Source organism: Bos indicus, chromosome 11, assembly GCF_029378745.1.
Source record: "Bos indicus isolate NIAB-ARS_2022 breed Sahiwal x Tharparkar chromosome 11, NIAB-ARS_B.indTharparkar_mat_pri_1.0, whole genome shotgun sequence".
In the NCBI taxonomy this organism is placed as follows: domain Eukaryota; kingdom Metazoa; phylum Chordata; class Mammalia; order Artiodactyla; family Bovidae; genus Bos; species Bos indicus.
Genome location: NC_091770.1, coordinates 95,597,527 through 95,618,975, shown reverse-complemented (window position 1 = coordinate 95,618,975; position 21,449 = coordinate 95,597,527). Strand labels below are relative to the sequence as shown.

Sequence of the window (21,449 nt, the reverse complement as noted above, 5' to 3'; positions counted from 1 at the left end):
TTTTGATGCATTTTGAAGTAAACTGTGGACTTTACCCCTCAACACTTCATCATGCAAATAAATAACTGGATTTTATAGTTATGTATTTATTTTTTTACTTCTTTTTTTAATGTAAACTTTACATATAATGAAATACACAGAACTAATGTGTACCATTAGGTGAGTTTTAACAAATATATATATCTTGGGACTTCAATAAAAATAAATAAATTTTTTAAATACATACACCTTTGTAACTCAAACTTCGGTCAAGTTTTACGACAGCATCATTCCAGAAAACTTTCTCCATATCCCTTTCTAGTTAGCCTGCTACCCGTTATCCCAGAGGCAGTGCTGTTTTTATTATTTTCATTTCAGATTAGTGTCAGCTATTTACACAATGTACTTGAATTAAACTGTGTAAACCTTCTTTGATGAAGTGTATTCTTAAGATTTATCTGTGTTGTTTCATGCAGAAGTAACTCATTCTTTTGAGTAGTTCCGTTTTCTGAATGTGTCACAGTTTATTTAAGCCTTCTCTTTTTGATGAATACTTGGGCAGATTTAAACTTTTGACTTTTATAGATAAAGTGGCCATGAACGTTCCCATAGAAATCTTTTTTCCAAAGACTTCTGTTTTGAATTTTCTTGGCCGTAGGATATGTATGTCTTTAGTTTTATAAGAAACTGCCAGATCTTTTCCTCAAACTAGCTGTACCGTTTTCTTTTCCCAGCAACTGCATATAAAAGTTGCTTTGCACCCTTGCCAACACATGATGTTGTCAGTCTTAAATTTTTTTTTTTAGTCTTAAATTTTTAAAAAATTTATTTATTTTTAACTGAAGGATAATTGCTCTACAGTATTGTGTTGGTTTTTACCAAATATCAACATGAATCAGCAATAGGTTTACTCATGTCCCCTCCCACTTGAACATCCCTCCCAATCCCACTCCTCTAGGTTGTTACCCAGCCGGGTTTGAGAACCCTGAGTCATACAGCAAATTCCCATTGACTATCTATTTTACATATGGTAATGTATGTTTCCATGTTACTCTCTATACATCCCCACCCTCTCCTTCCTGCCCCACCCAGAATTGTCCATAAATCTGTTCTCTATGTCTGTGTCTCCTTTCAGTTCAGTTCAGTCGCTCAGTTGTGTCCAACTCTTTGCGACCCCATGAACCGCAGCATGCCAGGCCTCCCTGTCTATCACCAATTCCTGGAGTCCACCCAAACTCATGTCCATTGAGTCGGTGATGCCATACAACCATCTCATCCTCTGTCATCCCCTTCTCCTCCTGCCCTCAATCTTTCCCAGCATCAGGGTGTTTTCAAATGAGTCGGCTCTTCGCATCACGTGGCCAAAGTATTGGAGTTTCAGCTTCAACATCAGCCCTTCCAATGAATATCCAGGACTGATCTCCTTTAGGATGGACTGGTTGGATCTCCTTGCAGTCCAAGGGACTCTCAAGAGTCTTCTCCAACACCACAGTTCAAATGCATCAATTCTTCAGCACTCAGCTTTCTTTCTAGTCCAATTCTCACATCCATACATGACCACTGGAAAAACCATAGCCTTAACTAGACAGACCTTTGTTGATAAAGTAATGTCTCTGCTTTTTAATATGCTGTCTAGGTTGGTCATAACTTTCCTTCCAAGGAGTAAGCGTCTTTTAATTTCATGGCTGCAATCACCATCTGCAGTGATTTTGGAGCCCAAAAAAATAAAGTCTGACACTGTTTCCACTGTTTCCCGATCTATCTGCCATGAAGTGATGGGACCAGATGCTATGATCTTAGTTTTCTGAATGTTGAGCTTTAAGCCGACTTTTTCACTCTCCTCTTTCACTTTCATCAAGAGGCTCTTTATTTTTTTTTAACCATTTATCATTTATTTATTATTATTATTATTACTTTACAATATTGTATTGGTTTTGCCATACATCAACATGAATCCGCCACGGGTGTACATGTGCTCCCCATCCTGAAACCCCCTCCCACCTTCCTCCCCATACCATCCCTGTGGGTCATCCCAGTGCACCAGCCCCAAGCATCCTGCATCCTGCATCAAACCTGGACTGGCGATTCGTTTCTTATATGATATTATACATGTTTCAATGCCATTCTCCCAAATCATCCCACCCTCACCCTCTCACACAGAGTCCAAAAGACTGTTCTATGCATCTGTGTCTCTTTTGCTGTCTCGCATACAGGGTTATCATTACCATCTTTCTAAATTCCATATATATGCGTTAGTATATGATATTGGTGTTTTTTTTTCTGGCTTACTTCACTCTGTATGATAGGCTCCAGTTTCATCCACCTCATTAGAACTGATTCAAATGTATTCTTTTTAATGACTGAGTAATATTCCATTGTGTATATGTACCATAGCTCTCTTATTCATTCGTCTGCTGATGGACATCTAGGTTGCTTCCATGTCCTGGCTATTATAAACAGTGCTGCGATGAACATTGGGGTACAGGTGTCTCTTTTAATTCTGGTTTCCTCGGTGTGTATGCCCAGCAGTGGGATTGCTGGGTCATAAGGCAGTTCTATTTCCAGTTTTTTAAGTAATCTCCACACTGTTCTCCATAGTGGCTGTACTAGTTTGCATTCCCACCAACAGTGTAAGAGGGTTCCCTTTTCTCCACACCCTCTCCAGCATTTATTGCTTATAGACTTTTGGATTGCAGCCATTCTGACTGGCGTGAAATGGTACCTCATTGTGGTTTTGATTTGCATTTCTCTGATAATGAGTGATGTTGAGCATCTTTTCATGTGTTTGTTAGCCATCTGTATGTCTTCTTTGGAGAAATGTCTATTTAGTTCTTTGGCCCATTTTTTGATTGGGTCGTTTATTTTTCTGGAATTGAGCTGCAGGAGTTGCTTGTATATTTTTGAGATTAGTTGTTTGTCAGTTGCTTCATTTGCTATTATTTTCTCCCATTCTGAAGGCTGTCTTTTCACCTTGCTTATAGTTTCCTTTGTTGTGCAGAAGCTTTTAAATTTAATTCGGTCCCATTTGTTTATTTTTGCTTTTATTTCCAGTATTCTGGGAGGTGGGTCATAGAGGATCCTGCTGTGATGTATGTCAGAGAGGGTTTTGCCTATGTTCTCCTCTAAGAGTTTTACAGTTCCTGGTCTTATGTTTAGATCTTTAATCCATTTTGAGTTTATTTTTGTGTATGGTGTTAGAAAGTGTTCTAGTTTCATTCTTTTACAAGTGGTTGACCAGTTTCCCCAGCACCACTTGTAAAAGAGATTGTCTTTTCTCCATTGTATATTCTTGCCTCCTTTGTCAAAGATAAGGTGTCCATAGGTGTGTGGATTTATCTCTGGGCTTTCTATTTTGTTCCATTGATCTATATTTCTGTTTTTGTGCCAGTACCATACTGTCTTGATGACTGTGGCTTTGTAGTAGAGCCTGAAGTTAGGCAGGTTGATTCCTCCAGTTCCACTCTTCTTTCTCAAGATTGCTTTGGCTATTCGAGGTTTTTTGTATTTCCATACAAATTGTGAAATTATTTGTTCTAGCTCCGTGAAAAATACCGTTGGTAGCTTGATAGGGATTGCATTGAATCTATAGATTGCTTTGGGTAGTATACTCATTTTCACTATATTGATTCTTCCGACCCGTGAACATGGTATATTTCTCCATCTATTAGTGTCCTCTTTGATTTCTTTCACCAGTGTTTTATAGTTTTCTATATATAGGTCTTAGTTTCTTTAGGTAGATATATTCCTAAGTATTTTATTCTTTTCGTTGTCAAGAGGCTCTTTAGTTCTTTTTCACTTTCTGCCATAAGGGTGGTGTCATCTGCATATCTGAGGTTATTGATATTTCTCCCAGCAATCTTGATTCCAGCTTGTGCTTCCTCTAGCTCAGTGTTTCTCATGATGTACTCTGCATATAAGTTAAATAAGCAGGGTGTCTCCTTTGCTCTGCAAATAGGTTCATTGGTACCATCTTTCTAGATTCCATATATATGTATTAGTATATGATATTGGTTTTTCTCTTTCTGGTCAGTCTTAAATTTTAACCAGTTTGGTGGATTTATAGTGGTATCTCAGTGTAGTTTAAACTTGCGTTTCACTGATGAATGAAGCTATTAGACATCTTTTCAGGTGCTTATTAGTTATATTTTATCCTATTCTGTGGTATGCCTTTTTGTGTTCTTAACAGTGGCTTTTGAAGATCAAACTTTTAAAATTCTGATGAAATTTGAACTGATCTTTTTTTTGCCTTTTGTGGTGTGTTTTATCTGAGAAATCTCTGCTTAGCTCCAAGTCACAAAGATTTTTCTCCTATGTTTTCTAGGAGTTTTATAGTCTTAGCTTTTATATTTAGTTCTGAGTTAACTTTTGTTTACAATGTGAAGTAAGGGTTAAATTTTTTTTTTCAGTATGTATGTGGAGTTTTTCTAGTGTCCCTTGTTGAAAAGCTTATCCATTTTTCATTGAGATAATTTTGTTTTTTGAAAATCATTCAGCCATGTATGTATAGCATTATTTCTAGATTCTAAATTCTGTTCCATTGACCACTAGCATTTTTTTCTCCAGTATACTACTTCCTTGGTAATTGCAGCTTTACAGTAAGTGCTGAAATCCTTATAATCTAAGTCCCTGCTACCACCAAAACGCCTTAAGTGTTTTAATAGTTCTAGATCTTTTGCATATCTATGTGAATTTTAGCATTAGGTTTACATTTTGATTGAGATTGCATTTATTCTATGTAATCAATCTGTGGAGAGTTGTATTTTAATAATATTAAGTCTTCCAGTTAATTAATATGTTATATCTCCCTATTTATTTAGGTCTTCTTTAGTTTCTCAGCAATATTTTGTGGGTCTTATCATATAGGTCTTATATGTGTTTCATTAAATTTATTCTGAAGTATTTTAAGTTTTGGGATGATTTGTAAGTAGAATTATATATTTCATTTCACTTTCCAATTTTTGTTGCTAAGAAATAGACATACTGATGTCTTGTAAATTAACCTTGTATCCTGCATCTTGCTGCTGCTGCTGCTAAGTCCCTTCAGTCGTGTCCGACTTTGTGCAACCCCATAGACGGCAGCCCACCAGGCTCCTCTGTCCATGGGATTCTCCAGGCAAGAACACTGGAATGGGTTGCCATTTCCTCCTCCAATGCATGAAAGTGAAAAGTCAAAGTGAAGTTGCTCAGTTGTGTCCGCCTTCTAGCGACCCCATGGACTGCAGCCCACCAGGGCTCCTCCGTCCATGGCATTTTCCAGGCAAGATTACTGGAGTGGGGTGCCATTGCCTTCTCCAGCGTCTTGCTAAATTGAAGTATTAATGTATTCCTTAAGATTTTTCTATGTACATGATTATGTCATCTTCAGACAAAAGCAGTTTTACTTCCTCCTTTCCAATCTGTGTTTTATTTTATGTATACATGTGCTTTATTTATTTCAGTGTTACAGCAAAATGGTTAATAGAAGTAATGAGAATGATTAGCTTTGCATTGTTCATGATTTTAAGGGAAGATTAATCATTTACCATAAATAATAATGTTAATTGTTAGTTTTTCGTAGATATCCTTTTTCAGACTGACTGTTGTTGTTTAGTCGCTAAGTCATGTCTGACTCTTTGCAACCCCATGGACTGCCGCACGCCAGGCTTCCCTGTTCTACACTGTCTGCCAGAGTTTGCTCAAACTCATGTCCATTGAGTCGGTGATGCCATCCAACCATCTCATCCTCTGTTGTCCCCTTCTCCTCCCACCTTCAGTCTTTCCCAGCATCAGGGTCTTTTCCATTGAGTCAGCTCTTTGGATCAAGTAGCCAAAGTATTGGACCTTCAGCTTCAGGATCAGTCCTTCTAATGAATATTCAGGGTTGATTTCCTGTAGTATCGACGGGTTTAATCTCTTTGCTGTCCAAGGGACTCTCAAGAGTCTTCTCCAGCACAATTGAAAAACGTTTCTTCGACGCTCAGCCTTCTTTATGGTTCAACTCTCACATCCATACACGACTACTGGAAAAACCGTACTTTTGACCATATGGACCTTTGTTTGCAAAGTGATGTCTCTGCTTTTTAATATACTGTCTAGGTTTGTCATAGCTTTTCTTAAAAGAACAAGTGTCTTAGTTTCATGGCTGCAGTCACCATCTGCAGTGATTTTGGAGCCTGAGAAAATCTGTCACTCTTTCTACTTCTATTCCTATTGCTGAGAGTTTTTTTGTTTTTTTTTTTTACCAGGAATGGGTATGAAAGGTTGTCAGATACTTTTTTCTGCATTACTCTGATATGTATTAATTCTGTTAACATAGTGAATAACATTGATTGATTTTCTAACAGTAATCAACATTGTATATCTGAGCTAAACATATTTTATGGTCATGTATTATCCTTTTGCATTGCTGGATTCAATTCGGTAATACTTCATTGTTGATTTTTGTGTATGTTTTTATGAGTAATTATGGTATTTAGTTTTCTTTTCCTGTGATGTCTTAATGTGATTTTGTTATCAAGGTAGTGCTCATTCATAAATTAGGTTGGGATGTGTTTGATTCTCTTGTCTTTCTTAAAGGGTTTGTGACTGAAATTATTTCTTCCTTGAACAATTGATAGAATTCATCAGTAAAACCATCTGGATCTGGAGTTTTCTTTTGGGGAATGTTTTAAATTATGAATTCAATTTCAAAGACTATTCATGTTTTCTCTTTTCTTCATAGTCAATTTTAATCTCTTACGTCTTACAAGTCATTTGTCTAGTTTATTGCTAAAAAGTTTTTGGTAATATTTTATTATCCTTTTAGTTTCTGTAGAATCCCTAGTGATCTTTCATGCCTTGTATTGGTAATGTTTCTTAAGTTTCTTTTTTCTTTTTCAGTCTAGCTAAAGGATTTTTTATTTTAATGATCTTTGCAAATAAAAAGCTTTTGCTTTCATTGATTCTTTTTTACTACTATTTGTCTCTTTTCTATTTAATTTATTTCTATTAATACTTTATAAGTTTTCTTTTTGATTACTTTGATTTTAATTTGCTCTTTTAATTTCTGTGATCTAAAACCTTTTTTATCTTCTAATGCAAGCACCTACTCTTTTTTTTGTGGCGGGGGGGAGGCGCTGCACGGCATGTGCAATCTGAGTTCCCTGACCAGGTATGAAACCCATGGCCCCTGCATTGGAAGCAGAATCTTAACCAATGGACTGCCAGTAAAGTCCCCAGTCACCTCCCTAGGGACAGTTGAAATGAATGTATATGCTGCTACTGTTATATGAGGAGTTCTATAAATATCTATTAGATCACATTGGTTTATGTTATTTGAGCTATTTATATCCTTACTGATTTTATGAATAATTGTTCTATTATTGCAACATATAATGTGTATCTTCCTCTGGCTATTTTTAAGGTTTTATATTAGTCTCCTACAGTTTGATTATGATGTACTACCTGAATATGCATTTCTTTGTTGTTTTCTTCCTGCTCAGGGTTTGTTTAACATCTTGAAGCTGTCTAAATATCAACCTATTCAAGATATTTGGAATATTTTCAGCCATAATTTATTCAAACGTTTTTTCTTCACTCCTCTCTTTCCTTCTGGGACATCAATTACATACATGTCAAATGACCTAATAGTCCTTCAGTTCCTGATTTTCACTTCAGTTTTTCTTTTTTAAAGTGAAAGCAGGTCTATTTAGATGCTTTTCACTTTTTAAAAAATGTCTATTTTCTGTCTAAGTTTCTGCTGCTGTCTTCAACTTTACTGATGTTTTCTTCTGCAGTAACTGATATTCTTTTAATCCTCTAACCTTTGAGTTTTTCATTTCAGGGATTATATTTTTCTCATCTGTAGTTCTTTGTGGTTCTTACAATATTTTCCATTTTTCTCCTCCTCATATTTATCTTTTCTTTTGTTCTCTAAATGAATAGGAATAGCTAAAGTTTTTACCTTCTAATACTATATTCTCTATCATTTATAGGTTTGTTTTTATTGTTTTTTTAACTAGTCAGGAGTCTCATATTTATAATTCTTTGTATGTTTAGTAATTTTTGTTAGACTGTGAGCACTGTAAATTTTCTAATGTTGAATTCTGGATTTTGTTGTTTTTCTTTGGAGTGTTGGGCTTTGGTTCTGGCAGGAGTTAAATTACTTGAACATTTCTTTGATATTTCCATGGCTTGTTTTTAAGCTTTTTAAGGGGAACTTTAATAAAGTGATGTTTAGCATACAGGTGCAGGCTTATTTCAGCCTATTATTTCTCTGCGTTCTCTTTCATATATCCATGTTTCAATACATATTCCCCGCTCTAGAGGTGTGTGGTCAGAATTTAGATGTGTCTGAGCCTTGTGCAAGCTGGGAGAATTGTTGAGAGTACAGTAACCCCCTACCAGTTCCTGGTTTTATTGTTTTTTGGTTTTTTTTTTTAGGAATTTTGAACTTTTCATTATTGTTACTCCTTATAGTATTTAGTGTGGTAAAATGAAAATTTGGTCTCTGTAATATGTAATTACTGATGCCTACTGATAGAAATTTAAATGACGTTAGAATATATGGACTGTCAGATGTATCGAAAAGTAGTTATTCAGTTTTTCAGTAAATTTTAAATGTTTGACAAAATTGTAGTCTATCAGATCAGTCGCTCAGTCGTGTCCGACTCTTTGCGACCCCATGAATCGCAGCACGCCAGGCCTCCCTGTCCGTCATCAACTCCTGGAGTTCACTGAGACTCACGTCCATCGAGTCAATGATGCCATCCAGCCATCTCATCCTCTGTCGTCCCCTTCTCCTCTTGCCCCCAGTCCCTCCCAGCATCAGAGTCTTTTCCAATGAGTCAACACTTAGCATGAGGTGGCCAAAGTACTCGAGTTTCAGCTTTAGCATCATTCCTTCCAAAGAAATCCCAGGGCTGATCTCCTTCAGAATGGACTAGTTGGATCTCCTTGCAGTCCAAGGGACTCTCAAGAGTCTTCTCCAACACCACAGTTCAAAAGCATCAATTCTTCGGCACTCAGCCTTCTTCACAGTCCAACTCTCACATCCATACATGACCACAGGAAAAACCATAGCCTTGACTAGACGAACCTTTGTTGGCAAAGTAATGTCTCTGCTTTTGAATATGCTATCTAGGTTGGTCATAACTTTCCTTCCAAGGAGTAAGCGTCTTTTAATTTCATGGCTGCAGTCACCATCTGTAGTGATTTTGGAGCCCAGAAAAATAAAGTCTGACACTGTTTCCACTGTTTCCCCATCTATTTCCCATGAAGTGGTGGGACCGGATGCCATGATCTTCGTTTTCTGAATGTTGAGCTTCAAGCCAACTTTTTCACTCTCCACTTTCACTTTCATCAAGAGGGTTTTGAGTTCCTCTTCACTTTCTGCCATAAGGGTGGTGTCATCTGCATATCTGAGGCAATCTTGATTCCAGTTTGTGTTTCTTCCAGTCCAGCGTTTCTCATGATGTACTCTGCATATAAGTTAAATAAACAGGGTGACAATATACAGCCTTGACAGACTCCTTTTCCTATTTGGAACCAGTCTGTTGTTCCATGTCTAGTTCTAACTGTTGCTTCCTGACCTGCATACAGATTTCTCAAGAGGCAGATCAGGTGGTCTGGTATTTCCATCTCTTTCAGAATTTTCCACAGTTTCTTGTGATCCACACAGTCAAAGGCTTTGGCATAGTCAATAAAGCAGAAATAGATGTTTTTCTGGAACTCTCTTGCTTTTTCCATGATCCAGTGGATGTTGTCAATTTGATCTCTGGTTCCTCTGCCTTTTCTAAAACCAGCTTGAACATCAGGAAGTTCACAGTTCACATATTGCTGAAGCCTGGCTTGGAGAATTTTGAGCATTACTTTACTAGCGCGTGAGATGAGTGCAATTGTGTGGTAGTTTGAGCATTCTTTGGCATTGCCTTTCTTTGGGATTGAAATGAAAACTGCCCTTTTCCAGTCCTGTGGCCACTGCTGAGTTTTCCAAATTTGCTGGCATATTGAGTGCAGCACTTTCACAGCATCATCTTTCAGGATTTGGAATAGCTCAGCTGGAATTCCATCACCTCCACTAGCTTTGTTCGTAGTGATGCTTTCTAAGGCCCACTTGACTTCACATTCCAGGATGTCTGGCTTTAGGTCAGTGATCACACCATCGTGATTATCTGGGTTGTAAAGATCTTTTTTGTACAGTTCTTCTGTGTATTCTTGCCATCTCTTCTTAATATCTTCTGCTTCTGTTAGGTCCATACCATTTCTGTCCTTTATCGAGCCCATCTTTGCATGAAATGTTCCTTTGGTATCTCTGATTTTCTTGAAGAGATCCCTAGTCTTTCCCATTCTGTTGTTTTCCTCTATTTCTTTGCATTGATCGCTGAAGAAGGCTTTCTTATCTCTTCTTGCTATTCTTTGGAACTCTGCATTCAGATGTTTCTTTCTTTCCTTTTCTCCTTTGCTTTTCGCTTCTCTTCTTTTCACAGCTATTTGTAAGGCCTCCCCAGACAGCCATTTTGCTTTTTTGCATTTCTTTTCTATGGGAATGGTCTTGATCCCTGTCTCCTGTACAATACAAAGTACCAAATCAAGATGAATTTCCAAGTGAGAATCACTTGATTCTTGAAATTATTTCCTTTTGCTTCCATTTAATTACAAAAACTACGTTGGTCCCTTTCTGTCCTTTTTTTTTTTCCCCATGATCTTTCATCTCTCTTTCCAGGGACTCTTTTTTTTTTTTTCCCACTCTCTTTGCTAATATGCTCAGAAATCCCAGCCATTTTCATAGCTTTAATATTTATCTTTATACAGATTATATCAGTGTATTTATTATGTGTGCATATAGTATATGAATACATATATGTGCATATGGAATAATATATATGCATATAGAATAGTATATCAAAATAGTATGACAGACAGCTCAAACCTGTCTTCTGAGATACAGCCCTGAATTTTCAAATTCTGGTTGATGGGCAGTTCTCTTTGTATAGCCCATTATCTTAAATAAAATATACCTAAAACCTGAAAGTTATGTACTATCCCCAAAGTATCTCCTCCTTTACATCTCTTTTTCTCTGAGTAGATCTCAACTCTTGTTTGAGTCATCCTTTCCTGAAATCTTAGTCATTTTTGACTTCTCCTTCTCCTATAATTAAAATGCAGAGGTCCATTAATTTGACCTTTTCAAGCTTTCTCATGTCTTTTCTCTCATTCAAATTTCCACTATAACATTCAGTTATTTATTCATTAAATAAATATTTGTTCAAATTCTATATAAGCTAGCATTTCTGCCCCCCAGCAAGTAGGAATTATGTGGTTTCCATAATTTAACATAGAAATGATAGGTCCCATTAAATACTTGTGAAATAACTCGCTAAATGAAAATATTGGGTTGAACCATAAGAAATTATTGTTTTTCTAGGGTCAAAATGGTCAAATGTCAGCAATTTTGTATACTCAACAAAAATATTTCTGATATGAAGGAGAAAAATACATATCAAGTTACTCTTAAATAGTAACTTAATGACAAGTTCAAGTATGTTAACAGTAATATTAACGTGTACAGTAATATTAATGTGTATAATTAATGTTAACAGTAATATTAACATGTAAAATTTTCTTTCTTCAAACTGTGTAACTTGACTTTTCTCTTATTTGTTTACCAGGAAACACGGAATTATCCAGAATCATATCCACAGCTGCCAAGGGATGAAACAGTGGAGAACCCTCATCTCCAGAAGCACATTTTGGAATTAGCATCCATTCTGGATGTGCGAAACGTGTTCCTTGAGAATACCATAGACGACTATTAAAGCAAAAATCCTCTTGTTGAAACACGTTTTCATTTGCCACAGATTTTAAATGGTGCAGTTTTCTAATGTGATGACAGATACATAGTGGTGTTATTTAGTTTTTATTTTTCAATTTAGGACCACCATTTTAAAAACAAACTGAAAAAATCGTTCAAACTTTTAGGGTAACTTTTAAAATACAATCTTTCAGGTGTTTTATTAAAACCTCGATTAATCTTGGAATTTTTATTTTTTGGTTTTGAGGTATGGGTACTTACCTCTAACATCTAATCCTGCACTCAAATAGTTACTGTTCTCACCCTGAGAAGAGTAAATCATTTATTTTTGTATAATGAGGAAAATCCAACTCTTATACTTGGACCTTATATGTGTGGATTTGGAAAATACATAATTGTTCACAGAAGTGAAACTAGCCAGCATGGACTACTCAAAATCAAGATCATAGCCCTTCCATAATATTTCTTTTCATTCCAAGTTAGTATCAATAGATAGAAAAATGTGTGATTCTTTGAAGCATAATCAAGTTATAGTTCTTGAAAGTATTTAATTCGTTTAAATGCTGTCAAAATTTCAGAAACTGTAAAGCATTGATTTGTGTCTGAAAAGCTAAATCTTTAATTGGGGTCTTTAGATGATAAATATCATTTGGAATGTGTGAGTCCTGTGCTATCATGATATATATTTGCATATTTTGTTTTCTTTGTAGTTTTTGAATGCTGGAAGTGAAAAGGAAGTGAAAAAGAGCAGCTTTTAAATCTTTCCGTCAAAAAAATCAGATTGTTGGTTTCATGATCCAGTGTTTCCATAGGAATTCCATTTAAACTCTTATTAATGAGATCAAGTTTGAAGGCTATATAGATTGAAGTTTGTGGCATACACTGCAGAGTTGGTCATCTTTTTGCCTGGTTCAGATTGATGAAACTTCAAAGTAAGTCAGAGATGTTATTAATATTAGTTGAGGGTAACTGAATTTATTATTTAACCTAAAATGGAAGTTGCTTTTGCATTGACAATTTGGAAGTGAAGTTTTTAGAAACTCCATATATTCACTATTTTCTACTTCATGCACAAGTTTTTTTTTATTATTTTATATAGGACTCGGTGTATAATATTTATAAAGATTTTTTAGTTGTTTTCTTCCTTTTTATCCCCTTCATCAAATTCACAGGCACTAGCTATGATTTCTTACCCCTCTTCTGACTCCACAGCTTTCAGATTGAGAAATCTATGAATCAGAAGCCCTTCTGCCTAATTTTCCACAGGCTCACAGTCTACTTCTGGCAGTCCCAGGGGAAGTGAGGTGTGTGCTGTTGGTGCCTCTTTACTATGTTCCTAGGGAAATTTTACTGTAATATTTTAAACTTGATTTTTATTTCTGACATAGAGAATTATTTGGATCTAAGTTATGCATATACCTGTTCCACTTTGTTGATTTTTCATCTGAAGTCTTAAAGCTATTGTTCCTGGGTTGGGGGACTTTGTGGGTTTTTTAATTAACTTTTTAAAAGTCAATTTTGTTTGTTATTTTAAACGTTATTTCAGAAGTCTTTGGAAAAGCCCCAAAGAGAGATTTTCTTTGCAAGTGGGTTTTCATTGTCAGATAAGGACTACTTTCCTGTTTTTTCCCCCAGTACCTTACTAAACTTCATCATTTTCTTTTCATAACTGTTCACCTGGACTACAGCAATAGATTATCCTTAGTTATCTGACCTCTTGTTTCAATTCCCCTGAAGTTCTGTGCCAGTAATGTTCCTAACAACACATATTGTCCTGTTCTCTGATGCTTAAAATAATATTATCACCCTGAGCTTTATCCTCACCTGATTAACGTAAAGAACAGTGGTTTGAGAACTGGGAGATCTGAGTTCTAATCCTGGCTTTCCTGCTAACTAGCTGCTTGTCCTTTGACAAATGTCTTCATGTCTGCTTTTTAGCACTCTGGCCTGTTAAATGAAGGCCTTGGCCCAAGATTCAATCCAGTTCTCTGGTTCTGTAATTTGAATTCTTGGTTCTGAAAGACTGATTTTGCCACCCCTGCCGCTTGGAAAATTGGTTTCCCTTATTATGATGTACACAGTATTTCCTTTCCTAGATCATTTTTACCTAGTTTTTGTTCAAGAAAATATTTGAGTCCCACTTATTGGTTGTAGAAAGTAGTTCAGAGACTTTCCGGAAAGAAATTAGAGGTTATGTTAGTAGAAACACGTTTGTCTAAGAACAAGGGATCTTAGAAATCACAGCCAGTGTTTAGATGATGACATTCCTCCTTAAGCTAATAGTAGTGTAATTCCTTACCAGTGGTGAAAAATTTTAAGTGAACTGATCTTGAGAGGAAAGCTATACAAGAAAATTCTAAACTATTGTTTCATTCACGTATATTGAGCAACAGCTGTTCTCCAGATTTGGTCCTAGGCATTAGTCAAACAGACAAAGTAGACTTAACCATCCTCGTCTTCATGGAGCTTATATTCTAGTAGAAGAAATCAGGCAATAAATATAATACATAATTTATGTTAGAAAGTTTTAAACAGTATAAAGAAAATTTAAGAGTGTGCTAAGGAAAATGTTTCCTTTGTTTTTAGAGAGAGAATAAAATTTCAAAGACCGATCAAGGTAGGCCTTCTTGGAAAGGTTACATTTGTGCAAACATGTCATATTCCTTTGTCTTTTCTTTCTTTCTTTTTTTTTTTTTTACTTTTTATCTTTAAAATTTGAAACATGCACAGTGTTTAATGAGTGCTCTTGGACCCATTACCCAGCCTCTACATTTTTTTTTTTTTAAATATATATTTATTTATTTGGTTGCACTGAGTCTTAGTTGAGGCATGTGGGATCTAGTTCCCTGACCAGGGATCGAACCTGGGCCCCCTGCATTGGGAGCCCAGAGTTTTAGCTACTGGACTACCAGGGAAGTCCCCCAGCCTCTACATTTTAAGGCCTTACTTTAATAAAGGAAGAGGAAATGAAAAAGGACAATCACTTAATGGTAAGGTCAAGATGGCAGTGGCAGAGAAGAATCTCATTTTTTTCAATGTCCTGCCCCCCCTTTATGAATATTAAAATGGCAAATCCTTTATTTATTTTTAGAATTCATAGAAATTTAAATTTTGGAATGAAAAACAAAGCAAAGCAATGGGAAAGAACACTTTTTTTGCTTTCAAATCACACAAACTCCCCTCCTGGAGATTCTGATACAGACTCTCACCTCACTTAAGAATCACTATAAACAAAATAGTGTAAAAGTGCAAGAAGTAAGTTATGTACAAATAAAGTGAAAATTAAATACAAAACAAAATTAAGCACAATGAAATTGTTTTCTTTATCTATATGTTTCTGAAGTTGGTAAAGCAACTGTCTTCTTTGTTTTACAGAAGAGAAAACTCAGACCCTCAAAAGCTGTCAGTTTTTTCCATAAAGATGGAGCCAGAACTAAAACTCAGATCTCCTATTCTCAGCCCAGTCTTTCCCGGTAGCTCAGGTTACTTTCTATGACAAACAAGAAAGAAATAATTAGAGATTTAGATTTTGGCACAAAAGTTATGGTATTTGTTTAATATATCAAATATTGAAACCAGTAAATCAGTCCAGCCCTAGCAAAATTTTATTTATTAATTATTTTTTAAAAATCCACAAGTCAGACATTTTATCTTTGATTTTAGCCAGGATATATTCGTTGTGTATGTATATATGTGTGTTTTCTTCCTAGGAAGTGGTGCTCTCAAAAACCTCTCAAAGCACATAGAATTTATTGTTCTCTTTATATTTTTACCAAGTTGAAATGTTTTGAGATTATAAAAGGAAAGTGCAATCTAGTCATGACTGAAATTTTCCTAGTAAAGGATCTGAGTTTTATTTTTTTCCTCACTGTGGCTACTATGCTTTGTTTTCTTCTTGCAGTAGAATTCCCTGTAAGACATTAGGTGGTTATTGAACTGAATTTCTTTGAGGTAAAGGGAAAAGCAACAAATCTGATTTATATATCAATTAGGGGAGCTTTTGTTGGTATTCTTTTCCCAGTTTAATCTCTGACCTGTGTGAGTTAGTAACTTTCTGTGTCTTAGAAGGGTTTTGGATTCAGTTGAAAAATCTTGTACTTAGTTATCCACAGAGACTTGTCATCAGTCTGATAGAGAACATTGTAGACAGGAAATATAGTAAGGTACCAAGGTCCGCAAACTTGGCTACTGCCTGTGATTCAGAACCACCTCCCCACCCTAAGTGAGTAAACAGATTTGATATGAATATGAATGTTATGAATCTCCTGGTGATATTTTGGGTGTTTATGTTCCTGTATGTGTGTTTGGAGAGTATTAAGGATATTTACATTGAGGGCTCTTTTGTTGTCCTTATTTATTTTAAATTCTTATTTTATTTGCAATGGCATGTATATATTTTGGTGATGCTGAATGCAATCTCTGTGTATACTTTTTGTATATATGTACATAGCTGTAAATATATGGTATGCAATGATACAGTATGTGTATATTATATACCCATACCCATTGTGGGCTGAATTTATTTAAGTTCTGTGAGGACATCATAGTGGCATTGTTCATGCTGCTGTATTAGGTTGTGGCTGTATCTCAATCATGAGCCTCTATTTTGAGGGGCTTGTGTTTGGGTAAAATGGGCTATTTTGGAGTTGAAATTAGGATATGAAGATGTTAACAGAAAGCTGGATATTCTTAGCTTTAAAAATCATCTGCCAGTTTTCATTTAAACTGATGATAAATTGTGATATAAACCTGAAAAACCTAAGTATGTGAAACTGAGACACCAGCAGGTTCTTAAGCTATATTAGTCCTTTATTTTCTTGACTGTAGTTGGGTATTATTACTTAGTAACACATGTATTTATATTGAGAATCAAGGGGCAATGGAAAATACTACTTTGATCACATTTCAAAATAGATAGGAAATAGGGAAATGTTCCTAATTGCCATTTTAATACCTGCTACCACAGTTTAATTTTGGAAGAATTTTTTTTTTCACTAGTGTGTCTCATTTTATATGTCTCTATGAGGCAAAAAAGGGGGCATTAGGTAGAAGGCTTTACTTAGGTGGGGTCAAATTTAATGAGGAACAGGAGGTTGATAAACCTGTATATTTGCAGCAGCTGTGATTAAGTTCTGTCTTGGCATTTCTAGCTATAGATTTTTCTTAATTGGAATTGCATATCAAAGATGAGTCCACTCATCTGCGAAAATGCTTCCAGTGAATAAAATGCCTCCAGATGTATTTCTTTGTCTCTGTGAGACCACTGTGTTCTGCAAATTGATATATTCACGCATGAAGCAGGATTCTTAACAGTAGGTATGTGGCGTGCTATATATAAAAGCAGGGCCTTCAAACCTCTCCCAAGAATGACAGGTACGGGAGGATAAGAGGGTAGTTTATATGTGCAGTGCCAATATGTGAACCTATGGAAAATCACGGAGATCGGTGCTCGGCTCCTCCTGTCTTCACTGGGCATGTTCATTTGCATGGAAGAGTGTAGGAGATGTTTTAATATACACTTGAATATATTCACCACAAAAATTAAGTGGATTTTTTTTTTGCATGATAAAGTATAACTGCAAAAAACTGTTTACCCTATTGTTCTTCAGAAGATTAAATCCATCTGATCCAACTTGAAATTATCTTAAAAAGTCAGAAATCAATTCTGCCATCCCCCAATATGTTATGTTTGCCTCTTCACTGTAGTTTTAATATAACAGCCAAGTAGTCATAACACTTCTCAATTAAAATATTACATTTCAAATAGTTATAATAACTTTTTTCTTAAGCACATAAAATTTGGCAGTGTACTATTTCTGAGAAAATCAGTGAAAACATTCATAGTGTCTGATGTTTTAGTAACCAAGTTATTTATTGCAACTGGAGAGTAGCAGAGCAGATGTTATGCTATTTAAAATTCATGGAACTGACTCACGTTTAACGTGGACATTGATTTGAGAAGAGCAGCAGCAACAGAAAGTGTAGTAGATGAGGTTGACATTATGACTGTGACCTCTGGCTCTCTAACAGTTGTCAAGCCAGTTACTTTGCAGTTAAATAAAAAATTGCTTAGAAAACCACGCCCTCTCCCCCTGTTCTCCTGCTGTCTTAGACATCGATACTTCATACCTGTTCATGCTGTACCTCCAATCTGTCACTGGATACCGTGACCACTTTACCTTAAAAAAAGTTTTTTTTTTTTTTTAAGGCAATTCATCTTACTCAAACTAGAATTTCAAAACATAGTATTATACTGTGTTCCAGCTTCACTGAATTTTTGAATACAGAGATTTCTTAAACATGCCTTGTGTTTAAGGAAGAATAACTGGTATGTGAATGGAAACAATCACCTTTTGAAGGGAAGGATGTCAGAATGATGCTGGAGGGACATGCCCTTAAATGAGTATAAAGACAAATGTAATAAGTGGAACTAGTTTGTTGATGCCATAGAAATATTTCCTTTGGAATTCTGTAGATATGAATTGTTTTCTTAAGCTAAAATTGATATTTTTCCCTTTATTGGTTTGGTGTACTATTGACTTTTGAGAAAAATTCCATTTAGTATAACATTGTTCCTTAATAACTGAAGCACCATTTCTTAATTTAAAAATATTTTTGTTAATTTGTTTTTTAAAGTTATTTTTTAAATTAATTATCAAACTATTCTAAGCAGTATGATTTTTTAAAAAAACATATTTGAACAAGACTTCAGAGATTTTTAGTACTTTGAGATATAGTAATTCTGCACTCCAGATTCACTTAATCATCTAGCTGGAATTTGGTCATAGAACAGACTATAAATTGGGAATATTTTCCTATTTTGGTGGTTAATTCCTGTCTATATCGTAAGACAATCATCTTTTTAGATGTAGTATTGTTTATTGAGATGTTGGTAATTTCAGGGTTCAGATTTTATTTTACTTTTCTGATAGGCTTATGAAATAAAAGTTAATAGCCTGAGGGTTTATGTCACTTTTCAGAATGAGATGGTAAATTATAGCTAGCCTTCCTTTAGGCGTGCAGTAAACATTTGAAATTTTGTGTTATATCACTAATATTCTTTTCTCTTTTGAAACTGTTGTGAATGTCCACTTATCCATGATTGAAAATTAACATTTGTAAACATTACGATTTGACCCCTAAGTCTTCTGAAACATCAAATCAGTGAGATCAACCATTGTAAAATACAAACTGGTCATATATGTTAACCCAAAGTAATCATTTCCAAACGATATCAAAATAAACTCTAAATACAAAAACCTTATTCCTACCCTTCTTTGCATGTTACTTTTTTCTAGATTATGTGTTGTGATGTATTAAAAATCTGCAGGAAAAATTGCTTAAAATATTTTAGGGCAATAATTTTTATTCCTATTTCTTGCAGAATGAGTTTTTTTTAAAAAAAGAAAAAACTCTTGTTTACCTTTTATTAAAAAGAACTCAATGGTTCAGTAAAATATCTTAGGATTTTGTGTTTGTGGCTTTTTATAGTTATGTGGTTACATGCCTTTTGTCCCATAGATCATATGGCTAGTTCTCCAGCTGTTTTTTATTTATTGTTTTTTAATAAACCTTGCCACTCAACAATCAGATATATTTTGGAGGCTTCTTCCTGTCAAAGTAGAAAGGTTTTAGGTAATAGGAAAGGCAGATGCAATGTCCTACATTTTCATAGTAGAGCTTACAAGTGAAAGAATTTATTCAAATAGGTTATCTTCACTGTGTAGCACCAGTAAAAGTAGTGGTTTCATTCATCATTGAATGTGATAAAGCAGTTTTAAGTCATTTCCTACTTAGCACTAAAGAATTTTGTCATTTCAGGCCACATTATTATTTTCTCTGAGTAGTTTTCCATTGTAAGGTTGAATATCTTTTTATTTATATCATCACTAAGGGTTAAGATAATCAAATAGGAATTAAAATGTTATACTTGATCTTTTTTCCCTGAAAATAATGGTGAACCTATTGTCTATATTATGGATATTAGGCAGAAATGCACTTGTTTCGATCATAGAAGAAATTACATTTGGAAAATATAATTATTTGATTTTCTAGTGGTGTGAAATACTTTTTAAAAATTGTGCTTGTCTGTAACTGAAATGTTATAGAATTGTACACTATAAGGATTCTAGAGTTATATTTATTAGCTCTCTTTGAGAGATTGAAGCACAATAATTTTCACATAACCGTACTTACCAAGTGCTGCTAATCTGTTGTGCAAATGATGAAACTATTTGGTTGCCTATCTAGCTATTCACAAATCACTGTAATCCTTGAAATGTAGTCTTGTTGCTCATCTGTATTAAATTTTGGGTATTGTGGGTTAATACTTTAGAACAAAATCCATCAGCTCAGCTCGGTGAGCGCAACAAACCGTTTGGATTCACTAGTTTTATATGTGTTCTCAATAGAATTACATTTGAAGGGGCTATTTACTACCAGTGACTAAGGGGGAAAATTACATTGTCAATATCATTTGACTTGAACAATTGTGGCATTGTAAAAGTCTTACCTGTTGTGTTTCTAAATTGCTTAAGCCATACATACTCTTAAGGATTTTTTTATTGTGTTCCTTCTCAGCAGCATTTTCTGCTATGTCTGTTATGGTTAATATGTCATAGATTTTAGAAATTAAGAAGTTACCAAAACATTTTATTTTCCTGATCATCACTTTTGACTCTTGTGTGATATGTGATTTGTCATAAAGGATAGCAAGCCTTCTACTACTTCACTAAATGAATTTCAGAGTAAACACTGTGATTCTGCAGAGGATTCAGTAGGCCCTTGTTTTTCCAATGTTTTCTTCTGTTACATGGTGCCTACCACCTTGAGGGGCACTTAAATACTAGAGGATGAAGAGTTAAACATTGTTTTGATGTTTATTGAATAAGATTACAGAAGATTTGATTTTTGTCATCAGTGTATTGAAGACATTTTTGCATTGATAAATGTTCTCTCTAGGAATGTGATTACATTCATCAGGTGTGAACTCTTGTAAATGAATTTTGTATCTTGAATTCACATATATATTAAGTGTATCATCAATATAAAAATAAACATTAAAATTATTTGCTTAAAGTTTTTGTTACTTCTTCAGAATTGCTAACAACATAAGCGCTAAACTGGACAGGGTTTGCTTCTTTTCAGATAATTCTTCAGACAGTTGAAACCATTTGAGGTTTAGGATTCCTTGGTGTTGTTGCAGTAAATTTCTTCTGAGTCCTAGTCTTGGTTTTTTCCCTGCCCTGCTCCTCGTGGTCAGAACTGGGACATGCTGAGGGCAGGATTGTTTCAGGGAATTGAGATAAAGCTGCTGGCGCTCCGGCTGGTGTTGGGTTTGGGCAGAAACACATAGAGCTTCAGTGTGGAACGTCTGCCTCAGCTGGCGTTGAGTCCGGAGACCCGATGTAGTTTACCAATTTGTACTGTACCTTTGTACAAGGCAGTTTTACCTGTCTGGACTTCCTTCATCTGTCAAAAGTTGGAGGCCCATTCGTGACTAGTGAAATGAACGTAGTGTGCTGACACTAGCGTGGTTTTTCTAATGATTCAGAGTGCACTATATGAGATCACATCAATTGCTCAGTTGTGTCTGACTCTTTGCGACCCCATGAATCGCAACACGCCAGGCCTCCCTGTCCATCACCAGCTCCCGGAGTTCACTCAGACTCACGTCCATCGAGTCAGTGATGCCATCCAG

The 21,449-nt window shown here is 35.3% G+C and overlaps 1 protein-coding gene across 2 annotated transcripts in view; it reads left to right on the top strand.

The window, feature by feature from the left end:
- SCAI (suppressor of cancer cell invasion) overlaps positions 1 to 20,827 on the top strand; it is a 122,967-nt gene extending 102,140 nt beyond the window's left edge. For both annotated transcript variants that reach the window (XM_019970832.2, XM_070799233.1), the window contains one exon: positions 11,607 to 20,827. In XM_019970832.2, coding sequence (XP_019826391.1) covers positions 11,607 to 11,753 — 147 coding nt within the window. In that variant the 3' untranslated portion in view covers positions 11,754 to 20,827. The remainder of the gene's footprint in view (positions 1 to 11,606) is intronic.
- The last annotated feature ends 622 nt before the right edge of the window (positions 20,828 to 21,449 follow it).